The sequence below is a fragment of the Cricetulus griseus genome, chromosome 3 (genome assembly GCF_003668045.3).
Source record: "Cricetulus griseus strain 17A/GY chromosome 3, alternate assembly CriGri-PICRH-1.0, whole genome shotgun sequence".
NCBI classification, from domain to species: Eukaryota; Metazoa; Chordata; class Mammalia; order Rodentia; family Cricetidae; genus Cricetulus; species Cricetulus griseus.
Window position 1 is genome coordinate 162312207 of NC_048596.1, and position 17842 is coordinate 162330048.

At 40.7% G+C, this 17842-nt stretch overlaps 1 protein-coding gene across 1 annotated transcript in view; it reads left to right on the forward strand.

The window, feature by feature from the left end:
- Positions 1-17842, forward strand: part of Lonp2 (lon peptidase 2, peroxisomal) — a 92128-nt gene that overhangs the window by 70105 nt on the left and 4181 nt on the right. The window contains exon 12 of the mRNA XM_027405513.2: positions 13867-14009. Coding sequence (XP_027261314.1) covers positions 13867-14009 — 143 coding nt within the window. The remainder of the gene's footprint in view (positions 1-13866; positions 14010-17842) is intronic.

A 17842-nucleotide genomic window follows, 5' to 3' on the forward strand; every position in this document is an offset into this window, starting at 1 on the left:
CTTATGTACATACTTAACTATTTACAGATGATAACAGGCATTACCACAACACTAATCTAACTATACTCATTTATATATAAAAAACACAAGTTTCATACAACACAAAAAACCTTCCATTGTAACACAGAAGTGATATTACCAGACAAGTATCAGTGAAGTATACTGCCTTTTCTAGTTGTTATTGTACAATGCTGTAGATAATGCAGCCCATGCAGTACACCCAACACTAGAGTCCTACACCCAAATACAATATGATAAAGCAGCCCTCTGCAAGTGGTGCTGGATACCACTAAAGAAGTCTACTGCAGCCATGTCAAACTCCTTTTTTATTGTATTTTTAATTTGCTTACAAAATAGTGGATTTCCATTAAGGTTTCTCATAAATCCTTAGTGTTGACTAACTTCTTGCCAGTTCTCCCATCCCCATACCTGCTTAAACCCCCAGTCGTACCTCTGTTACTTCCACAGCACATGTGTTCAGTATCTTCTTATCCCTTAAGGGACCTTCCCTTCCCTATTATATAGGCCCTTTCCCCCCCTCTTTTCAAAAAGTTCCCTGGCCTTTATGGATAAAAATGTTTGAAGCTAGGATCCACATGGGGTCATATATCTGTATCTATATCTATATCTATAGATATATAATCTCCTGAGTCCTTTTAGTGGTGTGTGTGTGTGTGTGTGTGTGTGTGTGTGTGTGTGTGTGTGTGTGTGTGTGTGTTTAACTGACTTCTTGGGATTGGATAACCTATCATGGGTTTTATCTTCTCTATCTTAGAGAAGACTGATTCTTCTTCTTCTTAACAGCCATTAATTGCTTATAGCTCTTCATCTAGGGGTGAGGCCTTTGAGATTACACCCATCCATGTTGGCATGCCAACTGATGATGTTGTGCAAGTCTTGTTTAGGCAACCATACTTTTGAGATTTCATAGGTGCAGCTTCCCTGTCATATATAGAAGACATTATCTTCCTCTGGCTCCTGTGGCTCCTACACTCTTTTCCAATGTTCCCTGAGCCTTTATAATACAGGTTGTATTATAAATGTATCTACTAGAGTTGTCATCCCATAGTCAGATGGTCTCTACATTTTGACAAATTGTGGATTTCTGTCATCATCTCCAACTGGTGCAAAAAGAGGCTTCTTTGATGAGTGGTGAGAGCTACACTCATTTGGGCAGAAGGATAAACATTTAGAATGCAATTAGAAATTGGCAGTAGTAGGTTCTCCTCTAGGATCCTGACCTCACCAGCCACGGGTAGTTGGCTAGGTTTACAATAATAAGCATGACTTACCTCCTGTTGAGCAGGCCTTTAGTCTAATTACTCAGCTGCTGGCTGCTGCAAGATATAAATGCTACTATTCCATCCTTAGGAATATCTTTCCAGGTATTTTGCTGAGTTGTTTATTTTCTTGACATTTAGTTTCTTGAGATCCTTGTATATTCTAGACACTAATCCTTTGTCAAATACAAAGCTGGGAAAGATTTTCTCCCACTCTGTAAGCTTTCTTCACTTGATTATTGGTTTCCTTTGCTGTACAAAAGCCTTGGGATTTTCAAGATCACATTTATTGATTATTGGCTTTATACCCTGAGAAATCAGAATCCTATTCAGAAAGCCCTTAACCTAAAGCCAGTGTCTTGGCGTGTTCTTCCTACTTTTTCCTGTAGGAGGCCCTTGATCTATTTAGTGTTGATTTTGTGAAGGGTGAGAGATAAGGATTTTGTTTCATCCTTCTGCATGTTTATCCAGTTTTCCCAGCATCATTTATTGAAGTGTATTTCTGGCCTCTTTGTCAAAAACCAGGTGGCTATAGTTTAATGCCCTTATATCTCAACCCTCTATTCTACTCATTGATCTATATGTCTGTTTTTGTAACAGTACCATGTGCCTTAAAAATTATTTTACTGCCAGACAGTGGTGGCACACGCTTTTAACCCCAGCATTTTGGAGGCAGAGGCAGGCCTCTGTGAGTTTTAGGCCAGCCTGGTCTACAGAGTGAGTTCTAGGACAGCAAGGCTACACAAAGAAACCCTGTCTCAAAAATACCAAAAAAATTATTTTACTCTATTTGTCTTTGTGCGTTTGTATTGGGTGCACACATGCTATGAGGCATGTGTGTGAAGTTCAGAGGACAATTTGTAGGATTTGGTTCTCTGCTTCTACTATGTAGGTCCTGGGGATTGAAGTGGCAGATAAGCTATCTCACCTTACTAGCCATGCTGTTTTTATAATTATGGCTCTAATATGTAGATTAAAATCAGGTATGGTATTAACTCCAGCAGTATTCTTCTTGCTATTCTCTTGTGGGTCTATATTAATTTTAATATTGTTTTTCCTATTCTATGAAGGATGACATTGTGATTTTGATGGGGATTGCATTGCATCTGTATATTGCTTTTGATAGTATGATCATTTTCATAATATTGATTTTTTCCTGACAGTTCTTTCTATATAGTTCTGGCTGACCTGGAACTCACTCTGTAGACCAGGCTGGCCTTAAACTCATAGAGATCCACCTGTTTCTTCTTTCTAAGTGCTTGGATTAAAGGCATGTGCCACTATGCCCAGCTCTCTTCAGTTTCTTTCATCTGTGCTTTGAAGTTTTAACTATAGAGGTCTTTCACATCCTTGGTTAGGTTTATTCCAAGATATTTTTCTAAGACTGTTGTAAATGGGATTGTTTCCCTGGTTTCTTTTTTCAGTTTGTTTGCCATTAGTGTATAAGAAGGCTAATGATTTTTGTGTGTTTATTTTGTATCCTGCCATTCTCCTCTAGGTGTCTACCAGTTTTAAGGGTTCTTCTAGTAGAGTCTTTAGAGTATAGAGTCTTATATACAGAATCATATCACCTACAATAGAGAGGCACTTTTGAGTTCTTCCTTGCTCATTTGTATCTGTTTATTCTCTTCTCTTGTCATACTGCTGTAGCTAAGACTTCCAGTACTATATTGCATGAGAGTGGAGATGGTAGAAAGCCTCCTTTTTTCCTGATTTTACAGGAACTACTTTGTGTTTTCCCCAGTTTCATGTGATGTTGGCTATAGATTTGTCATATGTTTCTTCTATTCTGAGTTGCTTCAGTTCTGTCTTTGGGACTCCTTGTAATTTATAACATTTATTGATTATATGTATTGAACCATCCCAGCATCTTAGTTGGAGTTAAATCTAACTGGCTCATGGTGAATCATCTTTATGATGTGTTCTTGAATTCGGTTTGAAGGTATTTTGTTGAAAAAGTTTGCATCCAAGTGCATCAGAGAAATTTCTTTGTTTTTCTTTTTTTTATCTATCTTTGGTATCAGGGTAATACTAGCTTTATAAAAGGGGTTTGGTGATATTCCTTTCTATGTCGCTTTATTGACTAGTTTTATACATATTATAGTTAGTTCTTCTTTGAAGGCCTGGGAAAATCCTCCTGTGAATCCATCTGGGCCTGGACTTTTTCAGTGTACAGAGATTTAACTACTACTTCAGTCTTATTGCTTGCTATAGATTTGTTTAAATTGTTTATCTCAGCTTGGTTTAATTTTATAGGTCATATGCATCTAGAAATTCACCCATTTCTTACAGGTTTCCCAATCTAGTAGAATATATGCTTTCAAAGTAAGACCAAATGGTTTTCTGAATTCCACTACCATTTCAAATAATGGCTCCCTTTTCATCCCTAATTTTGTTAAATTGGGTCTTCTCTCTCTCTTTTTGTTTTTTGGCTAAGAGTTTATCAATATTTTCAAAGAACCAATTTTTGTTCCATTACTTGTTTGTGTTTTGGGTTTTTGTTGTTGTTGTTGTTGTTGCTGTTGTTTCCATTTCATTAGTTCCAGCCCTAATCTTAATGATTTCTTTGTATTGACTGACTTGGGGGTTGTCTGATTGTTTCCCAGAGCCCTAAGGTGGACCATTCATTTCAATATTCATTTGCAATCTCTCTGATTTCTTAATGTAGACACTTGAAGCTATAAACTTCTTTTCCTAGAGCTGCTTTCATTGTATCTCATAGGTTTTGTGTGGTGATATATGATTTATGATTTATTAAAGCTTGCCTGAGGATTCAGAAAGCAAAAACCAGCCTCAATCTATAGAGATCAGGCAGAGGTGATACACACCTTTAATCCCAGGATTTAGGATTAAGAGGTAAATGGATCTCTAACTCCAAGATCACCCTGGGCTACTGGAGAGTGAATCAAAGCTCATACCTTTAATCCCAGGATTTGAGAGGTATAAAAGGTATAAAAGTTATAAAGAGGCATTCAGTCTGAGAATAAGTCTCTAGCCATGTTGAGGAGAGTATAGCAGTCTGAGTGAATTCGAGGAGCAGTGAAGTCAGGAGCAGTTTGAGGATCCCCTTTGGTCTGAGCTGGGGTAGAGGTAAGAGCTAGTGGCCAGCTGCTTTGCTTTTCTGATCTTCAGCTTGAAGCTTGAACCCCCAATATCTGTCCCTGGATCTTCTATTTATCATGCTACAATTTTGCAATGTTGTGATTTCATTTTCATTTGATTCTAAGACTTTTTTTGTTATGTTCTTGATTTCTTTAGGGACCCACTCATCATTTAATAAGATATTAACCCCAGGAGTTTATTATGTTCTAGTGCTTCTCTTACTGTTGATTTGTAGTCTTATTCCATTGTCATGAATATGAGGAGTTATGTCAGTTTTCCTATATTTGTTGAAACTTGCTCTGTGTCCAAAAATGATTTATTTTAGAGAAAGTTCCATGAGCTTCTGAGCAGAATGCATATCCTACAGTGCTTCAACAGAATGTTCTTAGTGTCTGTTAAGTCCATTTGATCTATGCTCATTTAATTCACATTTCGCTATTTTTTTAATTTTAAAAAATTTTATGTTACTTAATGTATATGAGTGTTTTGCCTGCATATATATTGTAAACAGTGTGTGTGCCTGGTGCCTGTGGGGGTCAGAAAAGGGTGTTGGATTTCCTGAAACTGGAGCTACAAAGGGTTGTCAGCTATTATGTGGTTTCTGGGATCAAACCTGGGTACTCTGGAAGAGCAGCCAGTTCTCTTAACTGCTGAGCCATCTCTCCTGTCCCTCTGTTTATTTTTTGTTGTTGCTGTTGGGAGGGACTTGCCAATTGATAAGAATGAGGTACTACGGGGGTTGGAGAGATGGCTCATCGGTTAAGAGCACTGACTGTTCTTCCAGAGGTCCTGAGTTCAATTCCCAACAACCACATGGTGGCTCACAACCACCTTGAATGAGATCTGGTGCCCTCTGCTGGCATGCAGGCAGAAGACTGTATACATAATAAATAAATAAAATCTTTTTAAAAAATGAGGTACTAAAGTCACCCACTACTATTCTGCTAGGTTTAATATGTGGCTTTATGTCTAACATATTCATTTCATAAAATTGAGTCCACCAGTTTCGGGGCATATGTTTAGAATCACAATGTTCCCATAATCAATATTAAGTGACTATCTTTTCTTCCTAGTTTAGACTAAAGCCTGTTTTGTCACATACTGGGACAGTGGCACCTGCTTGTTCCCTGGGTCCATTTGTTTGGAATACCTTTGTCCGTCCTTTCATCCTGAGGTAGTATCTGCCTTCTATGGTTAGATGTGTTCTTGGAGGCAGCAAAGAGATGGTTCCTCCTTTTTGATCCATCCTACTAGTCTGTATTTTGATTGGGGAATTAAGACCATTAAGATTCAGAGCTAGTATTACGCATTGATTTCTGTTATCTTGTAGTATTTGGGTTTTTATTCCTTCTCTTCTCTGTCTTAAATAGTATTCTAGCATGGGTTATTGTTTCCTGTGACTTTATGGGTGGATTTTTTTTTCTCTTCAGTCTAAATGATTCCTTTAGGTAACTTCTGTAGATCTGGTGTAATGCTCATACATTCCTTTAGCCTATTTCTATCATGGAAAGTTTTTATTTTTCCTCCATCATGACAGATAGAATAGATGGGTATAGTAGTTGGGTTGGTAGTTGTTTTTCAGAAATTGAAATATGTCTGTCTAGGCAACCCTGGCCTTTAAAGTTTCAGCTAATTAATCTGTTGCTATTCTGATGGGCCTGCCTCTGTGTGGCTTGGTGTTTCTTGCTTGTTTCTTTCAGTATACTTTATGTTTTACATGTTTAGTGTTTTGATTATAGTATGACCAGAAGGGGGTTCTTTTCTGGTCTTAACTGTTTGGTGTCCTAAATGTCTCCTGTGTCTGGGTTGGCATCTCTTTTCGAAACTCTGGGAAATTTTGTTATGATGATTGTTTGTTTATTTGTTTCTTGGGATGGAAAGAGTCTCACTCTGTAGTCCTGGCTGGCTTAGAACTTGCTATGTAGAACACAATGGCTTGAGACTTAGAGATCTACTTGCCTCTGCCTCCCAAAGTGCTGGGATTAAAGATATATATCACCATGCCTGACCTGTTAGGATTTTTTTAAGGTTTTCTATGTCTCTAGAATTACATTTTTCTTCTAAAATATGTAAGAAAATAATAGGATTATAGTCTTCTATTCCAAATCCTTGTCTGTTATCCATAGATTTAGTCTTTTCTGCACACCATGTATATTTGGAATTCCTGCTGGTACCTTCTTTTGTCTTTGCCCTTGCTGGATGGTTCCAGTTTTTTCACCTTGTATTCCATCCTTTCCTTGATCCATTCTATTGGTGAGATTTTTCCACAGAGATTTTATTTGACTGTTCTTTTTTTTTTTTTCATTTCTATCATGTCAGATTGGTCAGTCTTCAGTAGTTTTTTGTAGAATTCCTCTTTCATGACTTGCATCCCTTTCCTTGTCTCATTCAGCTGTTTGGTTCTCAGTCAGGTACTTATTTTCTTGTTATTTTTTTTGAACATTCTTACAATTATTGTGATCATTGAGTTCTTTAGCTGGTATTTCATCTAACTCACTCTCATCATTCCTGTTGAATTAGTAATTTTTGGAGTTGGCTTGGGTTTTCATGTTATGTCATTATCTAGGGATGTACATATATGGAGTTATTTATTTGCTTGATTTATTTTTTACCAGCTATATTCTTTCAGTTGATATATTCACATTGTTCCAGTGAGACTTTAATGTGATAGAGTGTTTCATTCAGAAAATAGTTGCTTAGTCCAAGAGTTCAGGGTACCTGGCAGAACTCTCTCTTGTTCTCTAAGTGGAATATTAACTGTGAGATCAACCCCAGCTGTTTGGTACTCCCACTCTGTATATGTGGTACAAACCAGTTAGTAACAGCAGCTCATCTGACCTCAATCACTGCTCAAAGATGAAGAGCCAAGGATAGTATGGCATATACGCAGATTATTAGACTAGGAGTGGGAGGAATGTATACAGTAAGGGGAGTGTGGGTAAAGATGAAGATTAAGTATTACATTGACTTTTAAAAGAAAAAAATTGAAGTGGACAAAGTAGCTAGAAAGAGAAAGTTGGGATACTGTTCAAGTGCACAATTATTAGGGATTGCTAAAGCTATAGGATGTTTTAATTGAACAAAAAGAGGAAGGGGTTAAGGATAGGAGAGAGGAGAAAAACCCAAGTGGAAGGGCATCAGTGACAGTCCTGAAACCTGAACAACATGAACAAAAACAAAGCCATCATGATACATAACATGCAAGAGCAAACATTAAGTAATACAAAATAGGAAAGGAATGCTTGGGAAGTGAATTGTGGGCACAGCTGCACTAAGTTGAAAGGTCCATTTTATTTTTCCATGCCCTTTCTTTGCCTCGCCTGTTTAGTAGCACTTTACTACAGAGTGCTCTTAATTCCAATACTATGCTCCTAAGTCATTTTACAAAACTTTAATAGATACCATTCATATTAAATATATAGGCAAAAATATATGGACAGTATACAGTAAGTATAGATATGTCTTAAGTATTAACATATTTTTTCTTGTGTATATTTAATTTACATAGTTGGAAACAATTGTGTAATTGAGAACAGAGCCCTGTTTGTTCCTGGAGAGAATTGGGTTGTGGAGAGCACTTTCTGTTCTTGTAATGAGCGTTCTAGAAACATGTCATGATTGTTTCTCTATGAAGCAGTTAATAGTAATCACTTAGAACCTGTCTTACTTCTGGAGGTGCTGTGATTGCTTTTGTTTTGTTTGATTAGAAAACAAATGCAAAGAGGTAAAGTAACTTTGTTCAAGGGGGATTTGGAATCCAGAGACAGGACTACAGCACTTTGTGGGTGTGTGTGCATGGGGGGGGGGGCGGGGTGCTCTATGAAATTACACCCTCCCCTCATTTTCCACATAAATCTTGTTTCAAAAGACCTCTTTTATACTACTTTAGGACACTTGGAAAACAATTTTAATGACTGTGTCAGCTTATATATTAGAAGGGGTTATGGGGATTTTGTTTATTTGTTAAGATAGAATCTCACTATGTAGCCATCATGGCTGGCCTCAAACTGCTATGTGACCCAGGCTCAGCCCCCTTAGTGCTAGGACTGTAGATGTTATGATAGTTTGCTTTTAGTTGCTATGATAAACAAAATGACCAAAAACAACTTGGGAGGAAAAGGTTTCTTACATCTTACAGGTTAGAGTTCATTATCCAACCTTAATACACGTTGCCTGGGCTTGGCAGCTTTCTGGACCTTTGGTGCACCCCCACAGAACCTGCTCAGTAATGCAATTTTTATACTTGCAAAACAAGTACTTGTGTGCCACTGCCAAGTTGTGCTGCCAGCTTGACCACAGTTGCATTAGTCTGAGTGCAGCCTTCCTCGATTAGTGCTTCTGCGTCTCTGCTATCTTGAGGTCTCTGTTACAATCAAGTTTCAGTTTCATAGCTTCACACACAGCCTGCTCAGGAGCTCCATGCAGGCAATCCAGTGCTAGTGCATGTTGCCTGGCTTTGGTGGCTTTCTGGAACACTGGTGTCAGCCTCCGTGATCCTATAATTTTTACATTTTTGCATGCCTGCAAGACCAGTGCCATGTAGATGATGCTAAGTTGTACTGCCCTTTGAACCTATTTCCCTTAGACCACAGTTTAGGTGGCCTCTGCCTGGGCAGATTTCTCTGAGTCCCCCTGTCCTGTAGGATGTCCTTCAGCTCCCCTTGTTCAGTCATTCTCTGTTCAGGTGAGTTTGCACTGACACATGCTGGAGCGCTCTGTGGGTGAGGCTTACCTCAAGGCAGCTTTCCAGTCCTGTGCAAGTGCCAAGTCCCTCTGTTCTCTTTAGTGGCACTAATCTCTTTAACCATTGTGCACACTTGTCATTACCATCCCTGTCCACAACTTTAACTCTGATCACAAGTTTTAACTTACTCATATTCCTTTCCTCACCAAACTGCATGTTTTTAAAAGTATCTTCCTGCTTGTCTGGTTGTAAATCTGGCAAAGACCAGTGAGCATTAACCCTGCCGCAGCCTCAATATCATGCGATTTCTGAATCTCCTCAGTCAAAACCTTAGACCATCATCACTTGTTACTTTAGCCTTACTCAAAAACCTTAGACCATCACTTGTTGTTGTAGCCTTACTCACAGCTCCAGGACACAGACAGAACACAGTTACATGCTTTACCAGAATGTAACACAGATGGCCTCTAGTGCAGTTCCCAGGACCCTTTAGTCATTACTGAAACCCCATGAACCCAGCTCCTTTCTCCACATTCCTGTTCTATTTTCCCAGGCTTCCATCAGAATAGCCCATGTGCCTCTGCTTACAGCATTCTACAGCACCTCTAGACCACTACTCCAAACTCTTCCAGATTTCTTCTACAAACCAGTTATACAATGCCACAAACCATAGCGTCATGTTTATCCCACCAGTTCCACTTGGCCATACCAGTTTTATTTTAGGTACCCAACAAAAGGAATTTAAAGGAGCAGAGGTTTGTTTTGGCTCACAGTTGGAAGAGACGGCACAGTGGTGGCTCCATGGCAGCAGGAGCATGTGGCAGCAGGTTCCATCTGATAGTGGTCAGAAAGGAGAGAGACTAATGCTGCTGATCAAAGCCCTATGTTTTAATCATGAAATGTTTTTTTACTATAGGTTAGCTTTGAGCTTACTGGATTTTTTATAATAGCTTCTGGTACGTAAAGGGCCATCCTTTCTGTAGAAAGTTCTCCTCTGTCTCCCTCCATTCTCTTCCCTCCTCCCTCCATGCACAAAGCACTGAGCCCAGGGCTACACTTGGAAAAGGTTGACTATCCCAAAGCAGTACTTTCATAACTGTTTCTTGACTTCCACCCATATGGCCTTATCCCCTCTTGTGATGGTAAATGAAATCCAACAACAGCAATTCCATCTCAGCGGAGCTCACAGGGCAACTGACAGCTGTCTGAGGCACTTCCTTGCACTCCTGGGTGCAGTAACCTGAAGCAGGTAGTGCTTTTCTCCTGGATGTTAACCATAGCTAACAAGTGACACCTGCTTTCTCTTCTCTAAGATCTAATGCAGCTGAAAATGGACACTTGCAGAAAGTCTGCCATTTCACAAGTATCAGAGAAGCCAATCATTGCTTGTTTTTTGTGAAGTACTATGAAGGAAGTTAGGAAGATCAAAAAGACTTTGTAGTATGTGTTGAGCCAAACCTTGGAAGATCATGTGTATTTCAGGCATGGTTATGAAGGCATAGATAAGAAGACCACACTCCTAATACATGCGCATCGCACTGTGGAATCTACAAAAGACCCCATAGAAATAGTGAGTGTCTTAAGGCTTTATAACTGTCATAGCTCTGCTTGTTCTCTCATCAACTTGCCAACAAGTCTTATTTTCTTTCCTCTGTTACCCATGATTCATGTTACCCATGAGGAAAAGACCAGAAGAGCCTTTACCCTCCAGGTCATACTGTGTCATTTAAATGGTTCCCTCATAATGACTGCAGTTAGCATTAGAGACTAAATTTAGGGTTTGCTGCTGTTACACATACTTGGTAATCACTTTTGGAAGAAAAGAAGTTAATAAAAACAAGTCTTAATTTTATGATCTGTAAGAATAGAAGAAAGAAAAAATGGGAAAATTGTAACAAAATTAAAATAAATATATAAACATACAATTTTAGCTAACTGTAACCACTGTATCTTTCTTATTAGTGTGCACATTAATCATTTCCCTGGAAGAATGAAAGGGGTTATGAGAGATGAAACAATTTAAGTACATGATAAGATACATGAAGAATCAAGGCAAAACCAAAGAGAAAACAAGGCTAGTGTCTTAGCTTGCTTTCTGTTGCTGTAATAAACACCATGACAAAAATCAACTTGATGGAGAAAAGGATGTGTTTGGCTTAAAAGGATGTGTAGATGTGTGGGAGAGTATAGCCAGAGGCAGGGACATCTGGAAGAGTCCAGAGTGGACATGACCCTGAGCCATATAAGGACAGGAAAGAGAAGGGGACCAGGTGCAGCAGTCAGGAGGCCCAAAGAGTAGACAAAAGGGACCAGGTAAACAAAATGGTTGGACTACCTAAGGAAGTTTAGGGTAATGGGGTGGGTGGGGTATGCCAGCCATGAGGGTCCTGTAACAGGTAGTGTCTGAGGGATGCTGGGAGAACCTGGATGCCAGGTTATGTTAAATGATATGTTATATAGAAACCTAAACATCTGTCCCTGGTTTGAGACCTAACAAAAACAAACCCACAGACATGCCCACAGGCCAATCAGATTCAGGCAATTCCTCAACTGAGGTTTCTTCTTCCAAAGTGACTCTAGTTTGTGTCAAGTTGACAAAAACTTACCAGTACAATAGCTATGAGACAAAATAAAGGCAAAATTTCCTACAGTTTTTAAAACATTTTTATGCCCAGCATGGTGACACAGATCATTCATTATTCCCAGCTCTCAGGAAAGGCAGTTCCTTTTTAGTTTGAAACCCACCTAGTCTATATAGCAAGTTCCACTCCAGCCAGAGGTACATAATGAGAGCCTGTCTAAAATATGTGTATTGATTTAAAGTGTGTGTGTGAGCACATGCATGTGTGCACACTTACAGAAATAAGATGCACTTAAGGGAATGGGTCTTCTACCATGTGGGGCCTGGGAACCCAACATGTCAGGATTGGCTGCAGGGCCTTTACCGATAAAGCTGTCTCTCCAGCCCATACAGCTTTAGAGCACTTGTTTTCTGTTTTTTTTTGTTTTGTTTTGTTTTGTTTTGTTTTTTAATGTGTACGAATGTTTTGCCTTTTTCCCTACATGTATGTCTATGCACCCCATCTATGCCAGGCACTTGAGGAGGCTAGAAGAGGCTTTGGGTCCCTTAGAAGTTATGTGCTGCCATATAAGTGATGGGAACTAAACCCAGGTCCTCTGAAGAGCAGCAAGTACTCTTAACTGCTAAGTCATCTCTCCAGCTACCCTGACCCCTACAGATTTAAACCTCAACTCTTTTTACCTCTGATTGCAGGTTATAATATCTTTCACCTGAGGAATTAAAAAACCTCTGATGTCAGCATGGTCCAGCCCCCATGTGCTAAACCCAAATGAAAATAAGTGGTTTTTACTTTATCATCCAAGCAGCAAGCTCCAGTAGGGAGAAGGACCTCAAACTAGGCTTCTGCATCTTTCACTGCAGCATGCCCAATTATTTATGGGCAGGTAATAACCTTAAAGTTGAGCTTTTTCCTTACAAAAGAGTCATTGCTGGCTAGGTACCATGACACATGCCTTCAACCCCAGAGCTCAAGAGTGAAGCAAAAGGACCATGAGTTGGAAACCTACCAAGGCTACATAGCAAGGCCCTGTCTTTAAAAACACAAATATACAAACCAACCCATACATAGATCATAAGGGTCTGTCATTTCAGGTTCACACTGCCCATTAGAAAGTGAAACAGGACACCAAGATAGAAACAATGGCATGTATCTGTAATTGCAGCACACAGAAGACTGAGGCAGAGAGACTGGATATTTGAGGCTGCCTGTTCTATGTAATAAAACCCTGTCTCTGAGAACATGTAAGAAAGAAAATGGAACACCACATCCAACTCTCCTAAGAGGGAGTTGAGTTTGTCCTAAGGCCCAGGCTTTACAATCCAACAGAATTGTACTAAGTAAGGTGTTGTGTCTGCACCTTCAGCCTCTGGTCTCTGGGCCAATAGATGAACTGTGTCTGGTGGTCACTGGTTTTTGTTGTTGTTGTTTTTCAGTGTGCTAAATTTTGAGCCTAAGTCCTTATACATGCTAAGCAAGCACACTCCCAGTCAAAATATCCCCAGCTGCTTTTAGTTTTTTATTTATGTATTTATACTATTCAGGGTCTCACTATATAGCCTTTGCTGTCCTGGAACTGGCTGTACAGACCAGGCTGGCCCAGAATTCACAGAGGTCTGCCTGTCACCTCCTAAATGCTGGGATTAAAGGTGTGTGCCATTGTGCCTGAGTTTTCATTTTTGAAGCAGTCTCACTAAATTGCCCAGATTGCTCTTAAATTCCCTCTATAGCCCAGGCAAGCTTTGAACTTGTGGTCCTCCTGCCTGAACCTTCCAAATGCTGGGGTATAGTCCATCTTACCTAGCCTCAATGTGTACTACTTTGAAAGGTGTTTGTTGTTTGTAGACAGAGTCTTATTTTGTAACCTAGGCTAAGCTCAGATTTTCAGCAGTCCTCTTTCTTCAGCTTCCCAATTGCTGGAAGGTTTGAGCCACCACACTCAACCAAACATTATTCTCAATGATAGAATTTCTATTTTAAAAGACGACAGTCAAGTTTGCCTCTTGTGACGGGATGGAGACAGTAAACAAGGCAATTGCAATACTCCCTTGAGAGCTTTGGAAGACGGAGGCCTCTGACTGTGCAGGTTAAGGAGGTCTGTGCCCATAAATGCACAAAGGGCTGGACCACTGGCATTTGCTGTGCTTCCAATTGCACTTTACCACTAATGAATGTTACAACCAGCAGCTTCTCAGAACCTCTAAATAAACGTTTCTTTTAGGTTGCAGAGAACATGTGCTGGAAGATGCAAAGCCTGAAGCCATCAGTGATACTGCGGACTTGGCCCTGCCACCTGAAATGCCAATTCTGATCGACTTCCACGCTCTGAAAGACATCCTGGGTCCGCCACTGTATGAACTGGAGGTGATAATTCTCATATCTATGCTTACACTGGTACTTGCTTGGTATCGGACAAGTAGAGTTGTGGTTTCTGAGGCTGAAGTTCTATCTTAATTGGGAAACTTCCCTGTGTACTGTTACATGTGATAGTGTGGCTCTGTAAGGGAAGAAACCCCAGTCATGTCCTTTTCTGGGCAGCCAGGCTGAGTTGACTTAGTCATCACCTCCCTCTCATGAGTAGCTCATGCTGGTGGACTTGCTGCTGAAGAAGAATCCTGTCTTCTATTGTATGCATTTTAACCAAGGATATCTTGTGCCACTGAGGGCTTGGGAAAGAGGGTGAACAGACCTGCTTCCCGATGTCTGAAAACAAGAGTCTAGCTTTAGTGTCAGACTGCTGCTAATGCCCACCAGATAACATCTTTTGGGAGCCTGTTGTGCTGTGGGTTATTCCTTTAGGGTTAAACAAGTGCTGGGCTTACCCTATTACTATCTTTTCCTGCTTTTCCCTGTCCTAACTCACAGACCACCTAAGAGCCAGATCAAGCTGAGGCAGCAGACGGACATAGGTTATAGAATAGGATGTTGAAGGCATCATGGCATGTTTGGGGGTGTGTGGCAATATATTGTTTATGATTTAATAAAGCTTGCCTGGGGATCAGAATGCAAAACTAGCCACACTAATTAGACACCAGGCAGTGGTGGTACATACTTTTAATCCCAGGACTCAGGAGACAGAGGCAAATGGATATCTGTGAGTTCATACACGAGAGTGAATCAGTCTAAAAGAATAACAGAATTCATGCCTTTAGTCCCAGCACTAGAGAGGTATATAAAGAAGAGGCAAAGGGTCTCATGTGAGATTCAGTTTCCAGTCACAGGGAAGACAGGCTCTCCATTTCAGCCTTGGAAGAGGTAAGAGCTACTGGCTGGCTGCTTTGCTCTTCTGATCTTCAGCTTGAACTCCAGTATCTGTTCTGTGTTTTCATTTTCATGCCACAGGGGTATTTAACTGTTCAGGGTGCTTTCACAAGGTAGCTCCTAGGAAAGGTTTGTGAAGATGGCTAGAAAATGAATCTGGTAAACCATGCATAAGGCAGTCATGATGGTTTTCCCCAAGGGTTTACAAACAAAGCAGAGAAGAAAGGCTTCCTGCACCCATCTACCTTGCTCATGCATTACATTTTGAACTGGCTGTCGCAGCTAATGCGATTCCCACAGAGCTCTCAGTCACCGGAATAGACCTTGTTTATCCTTGCCAGCAAATATGAACTGGAATCATATAACCAAAGGCATTTGGGTTGTTTGAATTCTTTCTGTCTTCCTTCCTTTCTTTCTTTTTTGTTTGTTTGGTTTGGTTTGGTTTGGTTTGGTTTTTGGTTTTTTGAGACAGGATTTCTCTGTGTAGCTTTGTAGACCAGGCTGGCCTCAAACTCACGGAGATCAGCCTGCCTCTGCCTCTCAAGTGCTGGGATTAAAGGTGTACACCACCACCGCTCAGCAAGAGAAACATTCATAAAAGGTTTATTTGTGTGTGTTCACACACAGGTGCATGTCACAGTATGCATGGGAAGGTGGGGGGGGCAGATCTGGGGAGTCAGCTCTCTCGTTTCACCATATGGGTTCTTCTATGGATCAAACTCTGTACTCGGCTTGGCGACAAGCACCTTTACCGATGAGCCATCTCCCCAGGCCTAGAAAACAGTGGAAACCTCAAGCTTCAGCCTGTTTTAGTTGACAGAACTGGTGACTCCACCAATCAGTAGTAGTAATGGGAAGTTGATAGATACATGCTGGTGGGTAAGCAGGGTTTTGCAATTGTTTCTGTTGAGTCACTTCTTAAGAAATATAAAACACAACTTGCTCTGTAAAGGGGCCAAGGGTTAGGCTTTCATTTAAGAGATGTTTGGGCTCCCTGTGTGTTTGAGTATTACTGTTTTATATGAGAACACAAAACCTCAGGGCCCCAAGTCTAGAAATGCCAGCCTCTTTCCTTGGATAACTGTATTAACCTTGGCCACAGAGATCCTCTGTTTGATCATCACTTCATTCTCCTGTTTGTGTATGTCATGCACTTCAGGTCAGTCTCCAAGGGTCTTAACACTTTCAGTCTGGCCACACCCAGCCACCCTTCCAGTTAACAGTCTCCCAGTTTCCTGCCCAGAATACCAAGATTCTCCAGTAGACAGATGTTAGAAAACTTTGTGTGTGTGTGTGTGTGTGTGTGTGTGTGTGTGTGTGCGCGCGCGCGCGTGCGCGCGCTTATGTGGGTGTGTGTGTGTATATGTATGTATGTATGTGTGCACGTTGGGGTGTGTGTGTGTGTGTGTGTGTGTGTGTGCTTATGTGTGTGGGTGTGTGCATGTATGCACTCACACGTCCTCTTGCATGCCGTGACATGCATGTGAAAGTCATAGGATAATCCCTTCCTACCCTGTTTTTGAGGCAGGGTCCTTCTTAGTTTTGATTCTACATATATCTGGGCTGACTGGTATACAAGCTTCCAAATGATTCTCCATCTCTGCCTCCAATTGCCTGTAGCCTGTAGGAATGCTGGGATTAAATACACATTGTCACACTTGGCTTTTTACTTGAGCCTTGGATTTATGGAGCAAGCTCTTTACATACTACATCATCTTCCCAGCTTGGTTTCTTTCTTTTTAAATTTTATGTGTATGGATGTTTTTGCTTGAATGTATGTCTATGTACCACATGCATCCTTGGTGCCCATGGAGGCCAGAAGAGGTAATGGGGTCCCCTGAAACTGGAGTTAACAAGCAGCTTGCTATGAGCTGCCATGTGAGTGCTAGTAACTGAACCTGGATCCTCTACAAAACACTAAGTGATCTTGACTGCTGAGCCATCTCTCTCTCCCCTGGCCTGGTTTCTTGAAGCAACATAGTTAATAGTTTTGAGGATCCAGCTGTAAGAATGTGATTGACAGCTAATAAAATTGTAACAAATGGCTTATTGTGTTAAACATGACTTTGCATTCTGAAGGAAGCTATGCAATAAAAAGAATAAGAAAATTGACACTATACTACTAATTTTTTAAAGTTGTGAAGTTTTATCATCTATTTGTTTTAGTCTTAAACAGCACTGACCTATCTTTTCCATATTTCTCAATTAAATATAGCACTAGCAGGTGCCAGTGAAAGAGGGAAGTAACTGTGGTGTGAGCTGGGCTGGAGCCCAAGGCTAGCTAAATCTGCTGTCTACCTGTGTAGTGAAAGGTCAGAGTTAGCTCTTAAAGTAGGCTGACTCCCAGTGGCTTCCCTGATGCCTCAGTGTCCACTGCACGCACCTGCCAGAGATAGACTGGGTGTGAGCACCCAGCCCTCTCCAGAAGCCAGCCAGTCTCTGCTGTTCCACAGTGACACAGGTACCCCAGAAGCCTTACATTGGATTGGTACTTGGTGGCATACTGTACTTACTACCTCTTACACAGATAACACAACAGAATGGGAAGTCTGGAGACATGGAGTGCAGTCCAAGTTAGCATTGCTGTCTTTCAACAGTCACTTTGCATTTTCATACCTAGGATGTGTTAACCTATAGCTTACCACCTAGACTCATAATCCCAGCTAAGCAGTTTGTTCCACTTAAACTGCAGCCAGGCAGCACAGGGCTGTCCCATGCCCCCAGTCTAGGATATCACAAAAGAGTGGCAGGGTTTCTGCAATATTGATAGAAACCCTACGAGAGCTACTGCTTCTTGGGTAAGTGCAGTAAGAGGACTGCTGCTCCCTGAAGCGAGCTCACAGTGAAAACCTACTCAGGCTTCGGGTATGCAGAGATGCACAGTCCACTAGATACACTGATAAAACCCCTGTTTCTTGAATATCAAGGCATATATA